This window comes from Chlorocebus sabaeus, chromosome 6 (genome assembly GCF_047675955.1).
Source record: "Chlorocebus sabaeus isolate Y175 chromosome 6, mChlSab1.0.hap1, whole genome shotgun sequence".
NCBI lineage: Eukaryota > Metazoa > Chordata > Mammalia > Primates > Cercopithecidae > Chlorocebus > Chlorocebus sabaeus.
Window position 1 is genome coordinate 43,941,116 of NC_132909.1, and position 21,982 is coordinate 43,963,097.

At 47.5% G+C, this 21,982-nt stretch overlaps 1 protein-coding gene across 14 annotated transcripts in view; it reads left to right on the top strand.

Annotated features, from left to right (window-relative positions):
- SUGP2 (SURP and G-patch domain containing 2) overlaps positions 1-21,982 on the top strand; it is a 44,489-nt gene that overhangs the window by 258 nt on the left and 22,249 nt on the right. For 4 of the 14 annotated variants that reach the window (XR_012093227.1, XR_497567.3, XR_497568.3 and 1 more), the window contains exons 1-4: positions 6-108; positions 2,531-2,662; positions 7,221-8,831; positions 15,230-15,350. Coding sequence is in view for 10 of the 14 variants with exons in the window: in XM_007995855.3 (XP_007994046.3) it covers positions 78-108; positions 2,531-2,662; positions 7,221-8,831; positions 15,230-15,350 (1,895 nt within the window). In the remaining 4 variants the exon portion in view is untranslated. Of the gene's footprint in view, positions 187-2,530; positions 2,663-7,220; positions 8,832-15,229; positions 15,351-21,982 lie in introns of all 14 variants that reach the window. The other 10 variants (XR_005238452.2, XM_007995858.3, XM_007995859.3 and 7 more) reach the window with 6 other exon arrangements.

Below are 21,982 nucleotides of genomic sequence, written 5' to 3' on the forward strand. Positions count from 1 at the left end.
CCGCGCCTGCGCACCAGGACTCGGCGGCGGCTTGCGCCTGCGCGGCGCGGCGCTGCGGAGACCGTTGGTTCATTTGCATGTCCCCGCCTCGCGCGGCGGCGGCGGCGGGTGAGGAGCCTGAGGCGGCGGCGGGGGCGGCTCCGCGCGCGGTGGTCTCGGGGTGAGGCCCGGGCCCTGGCGTCGTAGGTGGGTGGGTCCCGGGGTGGGAGGCTCGGGCTCGGCCTTGGGGGCCCGCCCCGGGCTCCGTGATGGCGTCGCAGGCTCGGCCCTCTGGCTGCGGCGGCGGCGGCCGCGTCCCCACCAGGTTGGCCTGGGTGGCCGGCTGCGGCCTCCCGGGCCCGGCGCCCCTATTTTCTCGCCCTCAGAGACCGGGAGACGGCGGGCCGCTTCCACAAAGGCTCATTGGTTCAGTCGTTCATTCATTCCTCCCGAACTCGGAGCGGCCCCCGCTGGGGAGGAGATAACGGCGCCCAGCGCTGCATCGGGCCCTTCCCCTCTTTAGAACCGGTTCAGCCCACACACCAGCCCGTTTACTAGCTGCCCTTTCCGTAGGTAGGGAAACGGAGGCACAGAAAGCTTAGGATCGTGTGATTTGAACCTGGGTCACCTGACCCTGGAACCCTGCCCTTTGCCAGCAGAGAACAAGGGGGCGCCTAGGGAAAAGGGCTGAAGGATGGGACGAGGGGGAGATCGTGATGGGAAATCGACCCTACGGGTTGCGTCTTAAAGTTGGAGATTTTGCGAGGCGGGATATCTTGATGGTTAAGGATGCAGCCCCTGGACCCCAAAATGTTGCTTCTTAATCTTTTTACCCATTCTTCGGGGCTTTGGATGCATGAATACGCTGTTTGCCAGATTCACATCTGGGCTGTCTGATCTTGAATGGGTCGTTGAGTCTGTCTCCCTTTGCCTCCTCACCCTAATGTCATTCGTAACAGGACCCGCCTCTTCAGTGGGTGGTTGGGAGATCGCGCAAGGACCCAGCACAGAATGGACTCTGTCACTAGTTCATTGTCACTGGTTGGGGGTCCTGCCACTCACCGTCAAGAGGCTTCTTTTAGAAGGGAAGGAAGTTCTTGGAGCCTCTGTGCACTACTGAGTCTGTGAAATGGGAAAAGAGCGATCCTGGGCCGGGCGCAGTGGCTCACGCCTGGAATCCCAGCACTTTGGGAGGCCAAAGTGGGCGAATCACTTGAGGTCAGGAATTCGAGACCAGCCTGGCCAACATGGTGAAACCCCATCTCTGCCTAAAATGTAAAAATTAGACGGATGCGGTGACGGACTCCTGTAATCCCAGCTACTCAGGAGGCTGAGGCAGGAGAATAGCTTGAGCTCGGGAGGTGGATGTTGCAGTGAGCATGCCGCTGCACTCCAGCCTGGGCAACAGAGAGAGTCTCAAAAAAAGAAAGAAAAAAAAGATTGATCTCTTCTTTCCTAACCACGATTTGCGAGGGTTGTGGTCCCACCCTTCCTACTCTGTTATGCTCAGTTACGTGTGTTGGTTGACACCTTCCTCCAGCAGATAGAACTGCTTTCACAGAGCTGCTTTTAATGGATTCCAAGGAGATGGGCTCAGAGATCTGTCTTTGCTCCTTTTCAGCCAGCACACACCTGTGAACTTCGTGAGGGCAGAGGCCCCCTTAAAAGAGTCCATCCAAGGTGGGCATATCGCTTGAGGTCAGGAGTTTGAGACCAACCAGGCCAACCTGGCAAAACCCTATCTCTACTAAAAAAATTAAATAAAAAATAAAAAGGGTCTAGCCTGCCTCTGAAGTTCCATGCGAGGATTATGGATTACTGCCTCCTTACTTTGAGGATTAGGTGAAATAGAACAGGTTCTGTGAGCACAGTTTTGTGTGTGTGTGTGTGTGTTGTTTTTTTTTTTTTTCCTTGAGACAGAGTCTCGCTCTGTCCCCCAGTCTGGAGTGCAATGGCATGATCTCAGCTCACTGCAACCTCTGTCTCCCCAGTTCAAGCAATTCCCATGCCTCAGCCTCCTGAGTATTTGGGATTACAGGCACGTGCCACCATGCCTGGTGCTTTTTTTTTTTTTTTTTTTTTTTTTTTGAGATGGAGTCTCACTCTGTTGCCCAGGCTGGAGTGCAGTGGCATGATCTCAGCCCACTGCAACCTCTACCTCCCAGGTTCAAGCAATTTGCTTGCCTCAGCTTCCCAAGTAGCTGGGATTAAAGGTGCACACCACCACGCCTGGCTAATTTTTGTGTTTTTAGTAGAGACAGGGTTTTGCCATGTTGGCCAGGCTGGTCTTGAACTCCTGATCTTAAATGATCCGCCCACCTCAGCTTCCCAAAGTGCTGGGATTACAGGTGTGAGCCACCATACGCAGCCTGAATTTTTTGTATTTTAGTAGAGACGGGGGTTTCACCATGTTGCCTAGGCTGGTCTCGAACTCCTGAGCTCAGGTGATCCGCCCACCTCAACCTCCCAAAGTGCCAGGATTACAGGCATGAGCCACCGTGCCCAGCCCCAAGTTGTGACTCTTAGTGTAGTTTTTTCTGTCTCACCATAGGGCAAAATAACATGGCAGCCAGACGAATTACACAGGAGACTTTTGATGCTGTATTACAAGAAAAAGCCAAGCGATATCACATGGATGCCAGCGGTGAGGCTGTAAGCGAAACTCTTCAGTTTAAAGCTCAAGGTAAAATAAAGTATTGTTGTTGTTGTTTTGGTTGGGGGTGTATCTTAGGGCCAAGGCAGGAAGATTGCAGTACCTTGGGCAAATAATACCAGTCCTCTGATCCTTACATTCCTTATTTAGGAGATAATGGTTTTTTATTTTGGTTTGGTTTAGTTTTTGAGACAGGGTCTTACTCTCTCCCCCAGGCTGAAGTACGATGGCACAGTTTTAGCTCACTGCAACCGTGAACTCCTAGGCTCAAGCCATCCTCCCATCTCTGCCTCCCAGAGTGCTGGGATTATAGGCATGAGCCACTGCGCTTGGTCAGGGGATAATGTTTTGATCTGTCAGTCATCATTACGCAGATATCTGGAGCCTCTCGCAGTATATCCTCCCCGACCCACCTCAAGACAGTTTTGTTTGTTTGTTTGTTTGTTTTGAGACAGAGTTTCACTCTTGTCTCCCAGGCTAGAGGGCATTGGAGGGATCTCGGCTCACTGCAACCTCTGCCTCCTGGGTTCAAGCGGTTTTCCTGTCTCAGCCTCCTGAGTAGCTGGGATTACAGGCATGCGCCACCACGCCCAGCTAATTTTTGTATTTGTAGTAGAGATGGGGTTTTACCATGTTGACCAGGCTGGTCTCAAACTCCTGACCTCAGGTGATCCGCTTGCCTTGGCCTCCCAAAATGCTGGGATTATAGGCATAAGCCACCGAGGCCAGCCCAGTTTTGTTTTTTGGTGTTGTTTTTTTTTTTCTTTTAATAGATATGGGGTCTTGCTATGTTGTTCAGGCTGGTCTGCAACTCCTGGGCTCAAGCTATCCTCCCACCTCTGCCTCCAGTGTGTGTTGCCATTGCAGGCATGAGCCACTGCTCACAGCCCCAAGACAGGTTCTTGGATCCATTTCCTGGCTCCATCCCCATCACCACTTAAAATTTTTTTTTTTTTTTTTTTTTTGAGACAGAGTCTTGTACTGTCGCCCAGGCTGGAGTGCAGTGACGTGATCTTGGCTCACTGCAGCCTCTGCCTCCCGGGTTCAAGCAATTCTCCTACCTCAGCCTCCCGAGTAGCTGAGATTACAGGCGCCTGCCACCATGCCCGGCTAATTTTTTTGTATTTTTTTTTAGTGGAGATGGGGTTTCACTATATTGATCAGGCTGGTCTTGAACTCCTGACCTTGTGATCCACCTGCCTCATCCTCCCAAAGTGCTGGGATTACAGGTGTGAGCCACCGCACCCGACCAGCTCTACCAGTTCTTACCTGGATAATCAGAACAATCTCCTTCTGCAGCATCTCTCTGTTTCTGGCTTCATTCCCCTCATGTCTCCCCTTTATAGGGTTGGTCCACAGATCTGTTAGTGACAGCCTTACTGAACCACTGCTCTCCTTGGCCTCTTGGGGCTCCCCACTACAGGACACACCTGCAGGAGCAGCCAGGCCACAATATAAACAAGACAGGAGGGCATGGGGTGGCCTGTAGAGCTGCTGATTTTAGGCCCTGTCTGAAAACATTCCCATTGGAAGGTTTTGACACACCATGCCAGCAGAATCAAAAACAGTGCCTGCACAGATCGCAGGATGACATGAAGGGTCCTTCACCTCCTGCCTTGGACCTCACACTGAGGGCTGCTGTGCTGCCTGCTACCTATGCTTTGAATTCCTCCTGTCCCAGCACTGCCTGGTAAATTCCCTCAGGTACCAAGACAGATCACAGGTGCCTTCCCCCGGGAAGCCTCAGCATGCCTTGAGGCTGATTTGGTTGCCCTTTCCTGCCCCAGGGAAGTACATCGTGTACTCACTCCTCTGCCTGTCTCCTCTTGGTAGCACAGACAGTGCTGCTCCCAGCCACACCAGCCTTGGGGTGGAGGAGGTCTCCTGTGTTGGGTGACTTCTAAGTGTTTGGGGTAGGAATAACGAACATGCTCTGGACCTGGACAAAGCAGGCTCAGAGATTGTCTTCAGATCTTGAGTTTTCAATAATCACATGAGTACTACACACAAACATTCCTGTTATAAAATATTGGAACAAATAAGAAGTAAAGGTTAAAATTAAAGTTCTCTTAACTGCTTGCTTATCCCTCTGAGGTATAACCGTATCCATGGTGTTTGTGCATTCTTTAGTTGTTTTAGTGTAATACATGTATGTAATACTGAATATTTATGTTTTATTTAGATGGAGATTTAAATCTTTAACTTTACCTAGAGACTCAAGCACCAATACATATCTTAGTTACCTCCAGAAAGATTAGGGGCCTGGGCACAGTGACTCACACCAGCAATCTCACCACTTTGGGAGGCTGAGGCAAGAGGATCATTTGAGCCCTGGAGTTACAGACTAGTCTGGGCAAAAAAGTGAGACTCAGGGCCGGGCGCAGTGGCTCAAGCCTGTAATCCCAGCACTTTGGGAGGCCGAGACGGGCGGATCACGAGGTCAGGAGATCGAGACCATCCTGGCTAACACGGTGAAACCCTGTCTCTACTAAAAAATACAAAAAAAACTAGCCGGGCGAGGTGGCAGGCGCCTGTAGTCCCAGCTACTCGGGAGGCTGAGGCAGGAGAATGGCGTAAACCTGGGAGGCGGAGCTTGCAGTGAGCCGAGATCCGGCCACTGCACTCCAGGATCCAGCCGCTGCACTCCAGCCTGGGCGACAGAGCGAGACTCTGTCTCAAAAAAAAAAAGTGAGACTCCCTCTCTACAAAAAATAAAAAGTTATCTGGGCATGGTGGCTTGTACCTATGGCTCTGGCTACTTGGGAGGCTGAGGCAGGAAGTTGGCTTGTGCCCAGGAAATTGAGGCTGCAGTAAGCCGTGTTTGTGCCATTGTACTCCAGCCTGGGCCACAGAGTGAGTCCCTGTCTCAAAAAAAGACGGCTGGGTGCAGTGGCTTACACTTGTAATCCCAGCACTTTGGGAGGCCAGGGTGGGCAGATCACCTGAGGTCAGGAGTTTGAGACCAGCCTGGCCAACATGGTGAAACCCCGTCTCTACTAAAAATACAAAAATGTGGCGGGCACCTGTAATCGCAGCTACCCAGGAGGCTGAAACAGAAGAACAGCTTGAACCCGGGAGGTGGAGGTTGCAGTGAGCCAAGATCGCGCCCCTGCACTCCAGTACTCTAGCACTCTAGCCTGGGCAACAGAGTGAGACTCTGTCTCTAAAAAAAAAGAAAAAAAAAGTGTTAGAGCTACTTTCCTTGACCAGCCTGTCTCAAAATGTCATTGCCTCCTCAGGTTCCCACCTGCTTGATTTGTCTTCTTGGTACTTACTTGTATCTGATATGTTCCTGATTTTTGTCTGACTCTCTCAACTGACACGTTTCAGAGAGTTCTTATTTTCTTGCTATAACTTCAGTGCCTAATACTGTGCTTGCACACAGTAGGTGCCCAGTTTGTACTTGTTGAACAAATGAACTAGGATTTATACACAACTTTGGCTTCCTGTGGCCTCTTAACCCATTACTACCTCCTGGCACCTCTCTTTCCCTATTCATTTGTGTGTTTTTTTTTTTTTTTTAAACTAGGTCATTGATTCTGATTGAAAAGCTAGAAAGAAAGGCACTCCATGAAAACTCTCCCTGAGGCCCGCTCTTCTCATATGCCCATAGTTCATCGCTTCTGTTCCTTGCTGCTTACAGTTTCTCCATGTGATTAAGCAAATGCAAATATATCTTCCCCTATGCCCTTTTTTCTTTTTGACAGAGACAGGGTCTTGCTATGTTGCCCAGGCTGGTCTCAAACTCCTGGGCTCAAGTGATCCTCCCACCTCGGCCTCCCAAAGTGCAGGGATTATAGGTTTGAGCCACTGTGCCTGACCCATTTCCCCTTTTCTACATGGAGAAGGACAGAAGTAGACACTGTTCCGTTTCTATCATGGCCTCTCTTGATGTATCTTGCTAAGCTTCTGCCCTCCCTCCTGCCTGCCTCAGTCTGTGGTTTTTCAGCTCCAAAGAGAGGGTTGATTGGCCTGGCCTACCTTTCCAAGGGATAGGTTCAGCCAACTTTGGGTCAGCTGTGGTGGGTGTGGTGTTAGCTATGGTTCATCTAGCCTCACAGTTGCACTGTGGGCGGAGACTTCCTTCTAGGAAGCGGTGAAGGCAGGTAACCTCAGTAAAACCTATCTGTTCTGAGATAGAAGTAGAAACACAGAAGTGTTCCAGTTGCAGTAAAGATATCCAGGTTATTTGGGGACCAAACACCCTTTCCTCAGACTAAAAGAGGGATTGCCAATCCAGATGGCTAGAGAGTAGGGGATCTGAATGAGCGAGGGCTGTTGGTGCCAACTTAGAGAGTCTGTGTCTTGCCCGTTGGGCTGCTGCTCCCCGGCCTGGGTTGATTGTCATCAGGGCAAACTCAGGGTTGGTGCTTTTACATCTCCTGTTTTAGTAAGTAGTCGATCCAGATTTTTAAATGACACCACACACATTTTAAATGTTAGCAACAAATACAGATTGGCAAACAGCACTGAGGTGTATAAAGCACTTTTGCTGCCTGGTGATCCGTGGACTGTTTGTTTGCACTGTTTGCATCCTCTGGTCTAAAGTGCCTTTTGGCTTCTTCTTTTTTTGAATGGTTTATTTCAGATCTCTTAAGGGCAGTCCCAAGATCCAGAGCAGAGATGTATGATGATGTCCACAGCGATAGCAGATACTCCCTCAGTGGATCTGTAGCTCACTCGCGAGACGCCGGAAGAGAAGGCCTGAGAAGTGATGTATTTCCAGGGCCTTCCTTCAGATCAAGCAACCCTTCCATCAGTGATGACAGCTACTTTCGCAAAGAATGTGGCCGGGATCTGGAATTTTCTCACTCTGATTCTCGGGACCAGGTCATTGGCCACCGGAAATTGGGACATTTCCGTTCTCAGGACTGGAAATTTGCACTCCGTGGTTCTTGGGAGCAAGACTTTGGCCATCCAGTTTCTCAAGAGTCCTCCTCTTGGTCACAGGAGTATAGTTTTGGTCCCTCTGCAGTTTTGGGAGACTTTGGATCTTCCAGGCTGATTGAGAAAGAGTGTTTGGAGAAGGAGAGTCGGGATTATGACGTGGACCATCCTGGGGAGGCTGACTCTGTGCTCAGGGGCAGCAGTCAAGTCCAGGCCAGAGGCCGAGCTTTAAACATCGTTGACCAGGAAGGTTCCCTCCTAGGAAAGGGGGAGACTCAGGGCCTGCTCACAGCTAAGGGGGGTGTTGGGAAACTTGTCACATTGAGAAATGTGAGCACAAAAAAAATACCCACCATGAATCGTATTACTCCCAAAACTCAGGGCACTAACCAAATCCAGAAAACCACTCCAAGTCCTGATGTGACCCTGGGGACAAACCCAGGGACAGAAGATATCCAGTTCCCCATTCAGAAGATCCCTCTGGGGCTGGATCTGAAGAATCTTCGGCTCCCCAGAAGAAAGATGAGCTTTGACATCGTAGATAAGTCTGATGTTTTTTCAAGATTTGGGATAGAAATAATCAAATGGGCAGGATTCCACACCATAAAAGATGATATTAAATTTTCCCAGCTTTTCCAGACTCTCTTTGAACTTGAAACAGAAACCTGTGCTAAAATGCTTGCCTCATTCAAATGTTCCTTAAAACCAGAGCACAGAGATTTTTGCTTTTTTACTATCAAATTTTTAAAGCACTCTGCTTTGAAAACACCCAGAGTTGATAATGAGTTTTTAAACATGCTTTTAGACAAAGGTGCTGTGAAGACCAAAAATTGCTTTTTTGAAATCATAAAGCCCTTTGACAAGTACATAATGAGACTTCAAGACCGGCTTCTGAAGAGTGTCACACCTCTGCTTATGGCCTGCAATGCCTATGAGCTGAGTGTCAAGATGAAGACCCTCAGTAACCCCCTGGACTTGGCTCTTGCCCTAGAAACCACCAATTCTCTCTGCCGGAAGTCTTTGGCCCTTTTGGGACAGACATTCTCCTTGGCCTCTTCTTTCCGGCAAGAGAAAATCTTAGAAGCTGTCGGCCTGCAAGATATAGCTCCATCACCTGCTGCATTTCCAAACTTCGAAGACTCCACTTTGTTTGGGAGAGAGTACATAGACCACCTGAAGGCCTGGCTAGTCAGCAGCGGATGTCCCCTCCAGGTTAAGAAAGCCGAACCAGAGCCAACGCGAGAGGAGGAGAAAATGATTCCTCCTACCAAACCCGAAATTCAGGCCAAGGCTCCAAGTAGTCTGAGTGATGGTAAGGAAAACAGCCAAAGTTTCTATTTGTTGTTTTTCGTCTTTGTTTGGTAATGTCTTTTATTTGAGATTTTTTTACACAGAAGCTCTTTAGCCAATTGGAAACAAATCAAGATTTTAGTAGAAAATGCACATTGGCCAATATATGTCTGCCATTCATTCTGTGAATGTGTCTTAGGAATCTGCTGTTTACCATAAAAGTCTTTAGACAGCTGGGTGTGGTGGCACATGCCTGTAATTCAAGCACTTTGGGAGGCCAAGGCGGCAGGTTGCTTGAGACCAGGAGTTCGAGACCAGCCTGGCCAACATAGTGAAACCCCATCTCTACTAAAAATACAAAAACTAGCTGGGTGTGGTGGCACGCACCTGAAATCGCAGCTACTCGGGAGGCTGAGGCAGGAGAATCCACTTGGACCTGGGAAGTGGAAGTTTCAGTGAGCTGAGATCATCCCACTGTACTCCAGCCTGGGCGACAGCAAGACTCTGTCTCAGAAAAACAAAAATCTTTGGACATTTTTAGGTCAGATACCTCTCGGGATTTGGTAGAAAGCTGTGGCCATTGCCAGAAAAAATGCTCATCTGTTCATACACAATTTTACCTATATCTTCTGAGGGGTTCATATCATACCTTTCTGCAGCCAAGGTTAAGAACCCTTATTCCTTTTTTTTTTTTTTTTTTAATCTTTGAAAGAAAGAGGGCTTGACTTTCTTTCTTTGTTTTTGTCTTTTTGAGACATGGTCATGCCCTGTCACCCAGGCTGGTGTGCAGTGGCATGATCATGGCTCACTGCAGCCCCGACCTCCTGGGCTCAAGTGATCCTTCCACCTGAACCTCCTGAGTAGCTGGGACTATTGGCTTGTACCACTGTGCCTGGCTAACTTTTTTTGTATTTTTTGTAGAGAATCATGTTGCCTAGACTGGTCTCAAACTCCTGAGCTCAAGTGATCTACCTGCCTCAGCCTCCCAAAGTGCTGGGATTATAGGCGTGAGTCACTGCGCCTGGCTTGGAATCCTTGTTCCAACATGTCCCCACAAGGTATTACTAGAAGGGAGAAAAAACACAGAGCATGGTCTCTGAGGAATCCCCAGTCTCCTGAGGGAAGAAAATCACAAAGTCCAGTCACTCTGTTGAGCCAGGGGTGGTAGCACATTGTAATCCTAGCTACTCGGGAGGCTGAGGAGGGAGGATTGCTTGAGACCAGGAGTTCAAGGCTGCAGTGACCTGTGATTGCGTCTGTGAATAGCCACTGCACTCCAGCCTGGGCTAGCATCACCCTGTCACTCAATAAACCAAAACAAAAAAACAGTCACCCTTGTGCTAGAATTAAAGTGACACAGGAGAGGCTCCAGCCCAGCCTGGAGAGTTGTGGAGGTCGTGCTTGAGCTGTATTGAAGGATGTGTAGGGACCAGCCAGGTCATTCCACGTAGTGGATGCACCTTTTCGCCCTACTCACCTTCCTAGACTGGCTAAAGTTGGTGAATTACTTAAGTACACCTGCTAATTAGCAGTTATCATTGGCTTTCTGGGGAGAGGAAAAGGCCAAGGAAGAGAAGTAGAAGTGATAAGCTGTTTGATTTCCCTGTTCCTTCCTCCTAAACTCCCAGAATGGGCTCTCACAGCCCAGACATCCCAGAGATCGCAAGCATACATGGTAACCATGCTGTCTTAACTCTTGTGATAGGGAGAAAGCACTTCTCCCACTGACGTGGTTTTCACCTTCCATTGTCTCCAGCCCAGTGGGGAAGTCTCATTTGTTCCTGACTTTCTTTGCTCTTTCACCACCCTCATGAAGCCCCAACGGCACTAGACACTGGATAGGTCCCACCACATACTGGTGGCCACATCCTACCGCCAGAGACGAATCCTTCCAGAATTAGGCTCAGGGCTGAAGGGACCCTATTCCCCAACCCTTCACAATGTGATGGGATACTGTTTGAAGGAAGAAAAGTCACCCATAACCTAAAGTGGTTGTAACCCACCCACTTACCCTCCCACAGCCTTTGATGTTCCCCATGCTTTCCTGCAGCTGCAGGCGTGCTGGACTGAAAATGCTACCGCCTGCTCTTCTACGTGATTGCCAGAAAGCCCTCTTTGTTTCCACAGCCTTTGCTACATCGTGATATTGACCTAATGTAAATTACCTCACCTTTCCCTTGATGCTGGATTGATGCTGCCTTTTACTAGAGGTTTCTGAAGCCAGACAGACCTGGGTTCACATGTAGTTGGCATCTGGAAGCCTCAGTTCCCTGTCTGGATAGCGGGATAGCTGGCGGCAGGGCCCACATCTCATGAGGCTGCCCCACCGCTGCTCATGTTCCTGTTAGAAATGTTGGAATGGAGCCAGGCATGGTGGCTCACACCTGTAATCCCAACACTTTGAGAGACTGAGGTGGGTGGATCACGAGGTCAGGAGTTCGAGACCAGCCTGGCCAACATGGTGAAACCCCGTCTGTACTAAAAATACAAAAATTAGCTGAATGTGGAGGCACGTGACTAATCCCAGCTACTTGGGAGGCTGAGGCAGGAGAATCGCTTGAATCTGGGAGGCAGAGGTTTCAGTGAGCCGAGATTGTGCCATTGCATTCCAGCCTGGGCAACAGGGTGAGACTCCATCTAAAAAAAAAAAAAAAAAAAGGAAAGAAATGCTGGAATGGGCCAGGTGCAGTGGCTCGTTCCTGTAATCCCAGCACTTTGGGAGACCGAGGCGGAGGTATAACGAGGTCAGGAGATCGAAACCATTCTGGCTAACACAGTGAAACCCCGTTGCTACTAAAAATACAAAAAATTAGTCAGGCGTGGTGGCATGTGCCTGTAGTCCCAGCTACTCGGGAGGCTGAGGCAAGATAATTGCTTGAACCCGGGAGGCAGAGGTTGCAGTGAGCTGAGATCTTGCTACTGCTCCCCAGTCTGGCAGCAGAGCAAGACTCCGTCTCCAAAAAACAAAGAAAAGAAAAGGAAAAAAGAAATGCTGGAATGGGCCAGGCGCAGTGGCTCACACCTGTAATCCCAACACTTTGGGAGGCTGAGGCAGGTGGATCACCTGAGGTCAGGAGTTCAAGACCAGCCTGGCCAACGTGATGAAACCCTGTCTCTACTAAAAATCAAAAATTATCCTGGTGTGGTGGCACACACCTATAATCCCAGCTACTTGGGAGGCTGAGATGCTTGAACTTGGGAAGTGGAGGTTACAGTGAGCTTAGAGCGTGCTACTCCACTCCAGCCTGGGTGATTAGCAAAAGTCCGTCTAGAAAAAAAAAAAAAAAAAGAAATGCTGGAATGACATCTTTGATTGAATGCTTTGGTTATCACTATTACTTTTTTTTTTTTTTTTTTTTTCTGAGACGGAGTCTCGCTTTGTCGCCCAGGCTGGAGTGCAGTGGCTGGATCTCAGCTCACTGCAAGCTCCGCCTCCTGGGTTTAGCCATTCTCCTGCCTCAGCCTCCGGAGTAGCTGGGACTACAGGCGCCCGCCACTTCGCCCGGCTAGTTTTTTGTATTTTTTAGTAGAGACGGGGTTTCACCGTGTTAGCCAGGATGGTCTCGATCTCCTGACCTCGTGATCCGCCCGTCTCGGCCTCCCAAAGTGCTGGGATTACAGGCTTGAGCCACCGCGCCCGGCCACTTTTTTTTTTTTTAATTCTTGAAAGGATACATTCTCAGGAGTAGGATTGCTGGACCAAAGCTGTGTCCCGCTTTCTGACTCTTGCTCATGGTCTTCCTAGCTAAAGATGACCAAATTAAAAGGGGTCCCCAAATTTCATTGCTGACTGTAAACCTCAACATCTTTTATAAAATCACATAAAACTAGTAGTTCTGTAAAAAGAGAGCCATGAAAAAAAAGCAGTTTCAAAGGGGACATACTTGGAATAACATGGCAGTTGAAGGATTGACTCATCATGTGTGAAGAGCTCACACTAGTGTTTAAAATAAGCTCAAAGTTGTAACATGGACACAGGTGGGCACAGGACTGTGCAATCATTTACAGAACAAACTGGAAAACCTTGCTAGTTCAGCAGTGATTTTAACTGAATGGCTGAACCAATAGACCAGTCTGTGCTTTTTTGTTTGTTTGTTTTTGGTTTTGGGACGGAGTTTTGCTCTTGTTGCCCAGGCTGGAGTGCAACGGCGTGATCTCGGCTCACTGCAACCTCCGCCTCCCAGGTTCAAGCAGTTCTCCTGCTTCAGCCTCCCTAGTAGCTGGGATTGTAGTCATGTGCCACCACGCCCAGCTAATTTTGTATTTTTAGTAGGGACAGGGTTTATCCATGTTGGTCAGGCTGGTCTCGAACTTCCAACCTCAGGTGATCCGCCCACCTTGACCTCCCAAAGTGCTGGGATTACAGGCATAAGCCACCACGCCCGGCCATCATTCTGTGCTTTTAAAACTAGCCAATTATTAGGAAATTAAACAATCTTACCATTTGAAGAAACATGTTCTTCTGTGTTGCTGGCAGCATTGTAAATTTAAAGTCATATTGGAGGAAATTCACACTTTAAAAAATATTTTGGGCAGGGCATGGTGGCTCACACCTGTAATCCCAGCACTTTGGGAGGTAGAGGAGGGTGGATCTCTTGAGCCCAAGAATTGGAGACCAGCCTGAGCAAGATGGTGAAGACTCGTCTCTACAAAATTTTTAAAAATTAGCCAGACGTAGTGGCGCATGTCTGTAGTCCCAGCTACTTGGGAGGCTGAGGCCTGAGAATTGCTTGAGCCCAGGAGTTCGAGGCTGCAGTGAACTATCATGGGACCACTGCACTCCAGCCTGGGCGACAGAGTGAGACCCTGTCTCAAAAAAGAAAAGATTTGTTTTTTTTTTTGAAATGGAGTCTCTCTCTGACGCTCAAGCTGGAGTGCAGTGGCGCGATCTCGGCTCACTGCAAGCTCCACCTCCTGGATTCACGCCATTCTCCTGCCTCAACCTCCTGAGTAGCTGGTACTGCAGGCGCCCACCACCATGCCTGGCTAATTTTTTTGTATTTTTTAGTAGAGATGGAGTTTCACCGTGTTAGCCAGGCTGGTCTTGGTCTCCTGACCTCGTGATCCACCCACCTCGGCCTCCCAAAGTGCTGGGATTACAGGCGTGAGCCACCATACCTGGCTAAAATTTGTTTCTTTTACATTCAACAGATATTTTCTGTGAACATGTAATTTGGGACCATTGACCTTTTTTTTTTGTTTTGAGATAGAGTCTCGCTCTATTGCCAGACTGGAGTGCAGTAGCACGATCTTGGCTCACTGCAACCTCTGCCTCCCGGGTTCAAGCAATGCTCCTGCCTCCGCCTCCCAAGTAGCTGAGACTATCTTTTTTTTTTTGTATTTTAGTAGAGACGAGGTTTCACCATATTGCCCAGGCTGGTCTCGAACTCCTGAGCTCAGGCAATCTGCCCGCCTCGGCCTCCCAAAGTGCTAGGATTACAGGTGTGAGCCACCACGCCCAGCTGACCTTTTTTTTTTTAATTGGAGAAAATTTTTTGTGAATTGATATATATATTTTCTGATTACAAAACACAAGTATGATGGGGTTTTTTTTTGGTTTTTTTTTTTGTTTGTTTGTTTTTGAGACCGAGTCTCGCTCTGTCGCCAAGGCTGGAGTGCAGTGGCGTGATCTCGGTCACTGCAAGCTCTGCCTCCCGGGTTCAAGCCATTCTCCTGCCTCAGCCTCCCAAGTAGCTGGGACTATAGGCGCCTGCCACCATGCCCGGCTAATTTTTTTTGTATTTTTAGTAGAGACAGGGTTTCACTGTGTTAGCCAGGATGGTCTCGATCTCCTGACCTCGTGATCCGCCCGCCTCAGCCTCCCAAAGTGCTAGGATTACAGGTGTGAGCCACCGCGCCCAGCCGTTTTTTTGTTTTAAAGATAAATCATAAGGAAAATGAAATTCGTGATAATTCTACCCCCTATAACATCTGTTAACATATTTCCTTATAGTCTTTTCCTACGTATCCATATTTATATATTTTTTATTTCCACCTTTATATTGAGAACTATAACCTAGATACCTTTTTTGTGTATTTTAAACTAGATATTTATATTTTCCACTTTAATGTTATGAACACTCAAATTATTAAGTGATACATGAAAAATGATATCAAATTGCAATATGTCTTTCTTTTTGTAGAGTATATAAATAAATTGCTCTGTCCAGTCATTGAAAGCTGTGACTGTTTCTCTCCTAGTGGTTATGCTGTTACATTTTTTAGGAGGAGATTTTCTGTATTGATTTGTAGATTAAGGTGTTGTTTTCCTCTTTTCAATTCTGGTGTCTTGTGAATGAGGATTTCGGTTGTTGATGCCTGCTTGGGTTCAGTGCTAAGCCCCCAACTACTGTACTGTCCTCGTCTTCCCAGAGCCCACAGTCAGCATGTTTCTCAGAAAAGTTGTTCTGTGTGTTCCAGCTGTCCCCCAGCGAGCAGATCACAAAGTAGTGGGCACCATTGACCAGCTTGTGAAACGTGTCATCGAAGGCAGCCTGTCTCCCAAAGAGAGAACTCTTCTCAAAGAGGACCCTGCTTACTGGTAGGTCTTTAAATGTCCACCCTGTGAATCCCTCTCATGGAGTATATGGCAAAATTTGGGTCACTCTGATGGTGTTGAGAGCAGAGGGTGAAATACTTGAGTAAGTGGTGTTCTCCAGCGAGAAGAGCATGAGGGTGCCTCAGATTTATGTGGGTTCAGCAAGTCCTAGCTCTGTTGCAGAGCAGTGGTAGGCTGGCTGGGTGGTAGCATTCTCTTACCTGTGAATACAGCTCCAACTCCCTGCTTTGCTGTTTTAAGGATGCAATGAGATGTTCATGCAGAGAATACAGAGTAAGGGTAGTAAGATTAGTAATACATCATTGCAGTTGTTTGCAGTTTATTGCTAATATTTGTTAAACTGTGTTTTGCTTAACTGCCTCTTTTTTTTTTTTTTGAGACGGAGTCTCGCTCTGTCGCCCAGGCTGGAGTGCAGTGGCCGGATCTCAGCTCATTGCAAGCTCCGCCTCCCGGGTTTACACCATTCTCCTGCCTCAGCCTCTTGAGTAGCTGGGACTACAGGCGCCCGCTGCCATGCCCGGCTAGTTTTTTTTTTTTTTTTTTTTTGTATTTTTTTAGTAGAGATGGGGTTTCACTGTGTTAGCCAGGATGGTCTCGATCTCCTGACCTCGTGATCCGCCCGTCTCGGCCTCCCAAAGTGCTGAGATTACAGGCTTGAGCCACCGCGCCTGGCCTTAACTGCCTCTTTATATGAATAGAACAACTTTTTAAAATTACAGTTTGCATCCTAAATATACTACTTTCTTATTAGAGAAAGTAAAGAACAGGCCAGAGAAAGAGTCTCGCTCTGTCACCCAGGCTGGAGTACAGTGGCGCAATCTTAGCTTACTGCAACCTCCGTCTCCTGGGTTCAAGCGATTCTCGTGCCTCAGCCTCCCAAGTAGCTGGGATTACAGGCGCACACCAGCACACCCAGCTAATTTTTGTATTTTTAGTAGAGACGGGGTTTCACCATGTTGGCCAGGTTGGTCTCAAACTCCTGACCTCAGGTGACCCACCTGCCTTGGCTTCCCAAAGTGCTGGGATTACAGGTGTGAGCCACCGCACCAGACCGAGACACCATTTCTTTTTTTTTTTTTTTTTTTTTTTAAAAAAGGAGGTGATGATCAGTGCTTTGCTTGTATTTCTGCCTACCTTTCTGGCAGTTTATCATGATACCTGGGAGTGAAACTGCTGGGTTAAAGCTCATGTTAGAGACTTTTGATTTATGTCAGTTTCTCAGCTGCAGCACTTTTTATTTTTAATTTTTTTTGGAACAGAGTCTCGCCCTGTCACCAGGCTGGAGTGCAGTGGGGCTATCTCGGCTCACTGCAACCTGTGTTTCCCGGGTTCAAGCAATTCTTGTGCCTCAGCCTCCCGAGTAACTGGGATTACAGGTGCCCGCCACCACACCCAGCTAATTTTTTGTATTCTAGTAGAGACGGGGTTTCACCATGTTGCCCAAGGTGGTCTTGAACTCCTGAACTCAGGCAATCCGCCCGCCTCGACCTCCCAAAGTGCTGGGATTACAGGCGTGAGCCACTGCGCCCAGCCTCAGCTGCAGCACTGTTGACATTTGAGACTGAATCATTCTGTGTTAGGGTTGGAGCTGTCCTGGACATTGCAGGCTGTTTAGCAGCATCTGTGGTCTCTATCCGTTTGATGTTAGCAGGACCTTCTATCTCACTAGTAACAACCCAGAATACATCCAGACACTGCCTGGTGTCCCATGGCAGGCAGAGCTGCCCCTGATGGAGACCATTGATGTTTATCATCAGATTACTCTCCATAGGTTATGTGTACTAATTGACCCTCTCACTGTTCTCTGTTTTTGTTAGGGACAGGATCTCACTCTGTTGCTCAGGCTGCAGTGCAGGGGCGCTATCACAGCCCACTGCAATCTTGACCTCCTGAGTGTGCCCTTTTTGGTAGTCAGATTATACCCATATTGGACTTGTTATTCTTGCTGTTGTAATTACTAAAGATGCTTGAAAGGCATACATTTCCATGTCTTTGGTCCTTCCCATCATGATTTACCCAGGGGAAAGTTGTAACTTGTTGTGTTTTTATTTTTACAAAATTCTTGAGTTTGGATTATTTACATGTATTGAATGAGGTAGGCATGTAACTTAAAAGTTAAAAATTCCCAAATAACCTAATTGTCACAGCATCATTTATTGAATACTTTTTATTTAATAAACACTTGTGCCTTCTGTGCAGTTGGTACTGTTCTAAGCACATTACTGATTTGAGCACTAGCTAGTTGAATCCTCATTAACAATGTTGCAAAGTAGGTCTATTGCTATGCTTATTTTACAGACAAGTAATTTAGAGGCTCCAAGAGCCCTCTTGGCTTGAGGATTCACAGCTAGTAAGAGGCAAAGTTGAGATTCAAATCCAGAGTCTGTGGTCTGAACCAGCGTGCATGCTGAAGGAAGGAAGCTAGATAGCCCCAGATTGACAGATGCAAGCAGATACCAGACCCTTTTGATAAGAAGGCATCCAGACTTAGAAGGCCTAGGGGCACTTTCCAGGTGGTTGATAAGGTTATTAGGCTGGAGGAATAGGAGGCCCTGAGAGAACTGGGGGCTTGTGCCTCTGCCCCATGACCCCTGCACATGGCCCAGGGGTCTCATGACCACTGATAATCAGGCGCGGCAGACAGAAGCCAGAGTCAGGGGTGTGTTTGGATAGAAATAAGCATCAAAGTAAGAACTGATATTTGAGGTAAACCAGTATCATGAAAGAGAATCACCAAACTCAACAAACTTCTGATACTCTAGAAGACAAGAGTTACTATGAGAAAGAGGAGGTGTAGTCTATAAATATGTGTGTGTAACGAATAGTCTCAGGTAATAAGAGTATATTGTATCCATGAAACAGACACTGGTTGCTATGAAAACAGAAAACTGGTTGCTATCCAAGATCCTGTTAAGGATCTTGGAAATGGAAAATAGATTGAAATAAAAATCTCAGCGGTTGGCTGATAGAATAGATCCTGAAGAAGGACAGATTTAGGAGTTGTTCCCAGAGACTTTATCATCCAAAAACTCCTTCACAAGGAATTACCTGGCCAGGTGCGGTGGCTCACGCCTGTAATCCCAACACTTTGGGAGACCGAGGGGGACAGATCACCTGAGGTTGGGAGTTTGAGACCAGCCTGGCCAACATGGTAAAACCCTGTCTCTACTAAAGTTGCAAAAAATTAGCCGGACATGGTGGCAGGCGCCTGTAATCCCAGCTACTTGGGAGACTGAGGCACGAGAATCGCTTGAACCTGGGAGTCAGAGGTTGCAGTGAGCCAAGATCGCACCACTGCACTCCAGCCTGGGTATGACAGAGCAAGACTCTGTCTCAAAAAAAAAAAAGAAGGAATTACCAAGGTACCATAAGAGGAAAGAGTGTGATACAAAAGCACAGCAATAAGTAAAGAAACTGCTAAACTTAGGTTTCTGGTGTGCATGTTTGAATTCTTAAGTCAAAATGCTCCTTGTATGTTGTATTTAACAAAACAGTTCAACGCATAATGAAAAGCCAAATGTTTCTGCTGTGACCTTTTCCCGTGTTCCAGTCCTTGAAGGCAGTTGCTTAGTTCTTCAAACTACTTCTCACGGCTACCTCTGTATCTTTTTTTTTTTTTTTTTTTTTTTTTTGAGATGGAGTCTCTGTAGCCCAGGCTGGAGTGCAGTGGCGTGATCTCAGCTCCATGCAAGCTCTGCCCCCTGGGTTCACGCCATTCTTCTGCCTCAGCCTCCTGAGTAGTTGGGGCTACAGGTGCCCGCCACCATGCCCGGCTAATTTTTTTGTATTTTTAGTAGAGACAGGTTTTCATCATGTTAGCCAGGATGGTCTCGATCTCCTGACCTCGTGATCTGCCCACCTCGGCCTCCCAAAGTGCTGGATTACAGGCGTGAGCCACTGCACCTGGCCTACCTCTATATCTCTTAATAAGCCTATGCTGCTTTTTCTTTACTGAACAGTTTTATGCATAACCGTTGACATTCTATGAAGATATGTGTGGATTAATAAGTTTGTTTTTTGTCTGTTTGCTTTTAAGAGACGAGATCTCACTCTATTGCCCAGGCTGGAGCACAGTGGCATGATCATACCTCACTGCAGCCTCAACCTGGGCTTGCAAAATCCCCCTGCCTCAGCCTCCCAAGTAGCTGGGACTACAGGAGCATACCACCACATTCAGCTATTTTTTTATATATATTTATTTATTTATATCTCTATATATATATTTATTTTTTTATATATATATATATATATATGGAGCACACCACCACATTCAGCTATTTATTTATATATATATATATATATTTTTTTTTTTTTTTTTTTTTTTTTAAAGAAATGGGTTCTTGCTACGTTGTCCAGGCTGGTGTTTAACTCCTGGGCTCAAGCGATCCCCCAGAGCACTGGGGTTATAGGCATGAGCCACCACACTCAGCCTTAATACATTATTTTTTTTAGTTAGCAAGTGAAAAAGTCAGACCTCTAGGAGGCAGATATAAGAATGGCTTCTTATCTCCACCCTCTGAGGACTAGCAGAGATTTGAGACCTTCCACCATCACACCCTACAAGCATGATTTGTTCCCATTGGAGCCTTGTGAACAGAACTGGCCATTGCCTCTTTGCTGAGGTGACCTGCCTCATGTCGTACACTAAAGATGTCAGAAGAGGCCGGGCGCGGTGGCTCAAGCCTGTAATCCCAGCACTTTGGGAGGCCGAGACGGGCGGATCACGAGGTCAGGAGATCGAGACCATCCTGGCTAACACGGTGAAACCCCGTCTCTACTAAAAATACAAAAAACTAGCCGGGCGAGGTGGCGGGCGCCTGTAGTCCCAGCTACTCCGGAGGCTGAGGCAGGAGAATGGCGTAAACCCGGGAGGCGGAGCTTGCAGTGAGCTGAGATCCGGCCACTGCAGTCCAGCCCGGGCTACAGAGCAAGACTCCGTCTCAAAAAAAAAAAAAAAAAAAAAAAAAGATGTCAGAAGAGCCAGGCGCGGCTGCTCACACCTGTAATCCCACTACTTTGGGAAGCTGAGGCAGGTGGGCCCCATGAAGTCAGGAGTTCGAGACCAGCCTGGCCAACATGATGAAACCCTATCTCTACTAAAAATACAAAGATTAGCTGGGCATAGTGGTGGCTTCCTATAATCCCAGCTACTCAGGAGGCTGAGGCAGGAGAATCACTTGAACCCAGGAGGCGGAGGTTGCAGTAAGATGAGATCACGCCACTGCACTCCAGCCTGGGCAACAATAGCAAAACACCGTCTCAAATCAGTCAATGAATCAATCAGAAGTATAGACAGACACATCCACTATGGTTTTGCTTCCTTGTTTGGAACACCAAGGGGCAGGCTTCCATCCTTTCCTATGAGAGAGTGCGAAGCATCAAGCCTAGAAAATGATCACAACAGTGCAGGATATAAAGCTGAAGGAATATGTCATACTTTGTTTTCTCTCATCTTCTAAATTGTCCCCTGGGAGTGGGGCAGCCCTGACCATGCTCTCCAGGGAGAGCCCATGAGGTCCTACATGTTCACACACTCAGGAAAACAAGTGGCTAAGAATCCCTCTGGTCTAGCCTCAGCAGGATTGTCCGAGCACCCCAAAGTTAACAAAAAATCTAAATAATTTATGTTTTGGGTGAAATAAAAGAAACTAAAATCCCAGATAATCTAAATATGTGAGGCAAAAGGAGGAGGAGGGAGGTAGGTGTGCAGGCCTTTGTCTTTTTTGACATGAGGATCGAGCTAAAGGGTAATTCTACATATTGATACAAAATAAGAGTTTAGGTATGTGTGTTGATTAGCCGTTAAAGGAACCAAAGTGGGGTCTGTAACTTCATACTACTATAGAGGGAAAGAAGCAAAAACACAGGAATTGGAAAACAGAGAAGGGAAATTGCATAGCAGGTGAATGCTACCAAAAAGAACGGAAGTAGAGAATTGTTCGGGCAAAAAAGACTTTAAGGAGAACAGCACTAGGAGCAAAAGAAGTTCCTCATAAAAGGGAAAGTCATCACGAACATATAAATTGTGAATCTCGGTGCCTGCACTACATAGGTTTGAGCTATGTAAATAAACAACCTTCAGAAATCATTTAGGTCCAGAGCTGGGTGCGGTGGCTTGTGACTGTAATCCCAGCACTTTGGGAGGCCCAGGTGAGCAGATCACCTTAGATCAGGAGTTCAAGACCAGCCTGGCTAACATGGTGAAACCCCGTCTCTAAAATTAATACAAAAATTAGCTGGGTGTGGTGGCGGGTGCCTGTAACCTCAGCTACTTAGGAGGCTGAGGCTGGAGGATCGCTTGAATCCAGGAGGCAGAGGTTGCAGTGATCCGAGATTGCGCCACTGCACTCCAGCCTGAGTGACAGAGCAAGACTCTGTCTCAAAAAAAAAAAAAAAAAAAGTTAAGTCCAAAACCATGATAAGAGGAATTGGATGAATCCAAAACCATGGTAGGAGACATGAATGTTTCTGTGAAATGGGTAGACGATGTAATCCAAATAAGGTTGTGGAAGATTTTATAACACAGCAAATGAGCGTAAACAGAGACAGTCTGCTAATATTTGTTGAGCGGTTTTCATATCACTTGCCTCATAGTGAAAAGCTTATAACGCAGG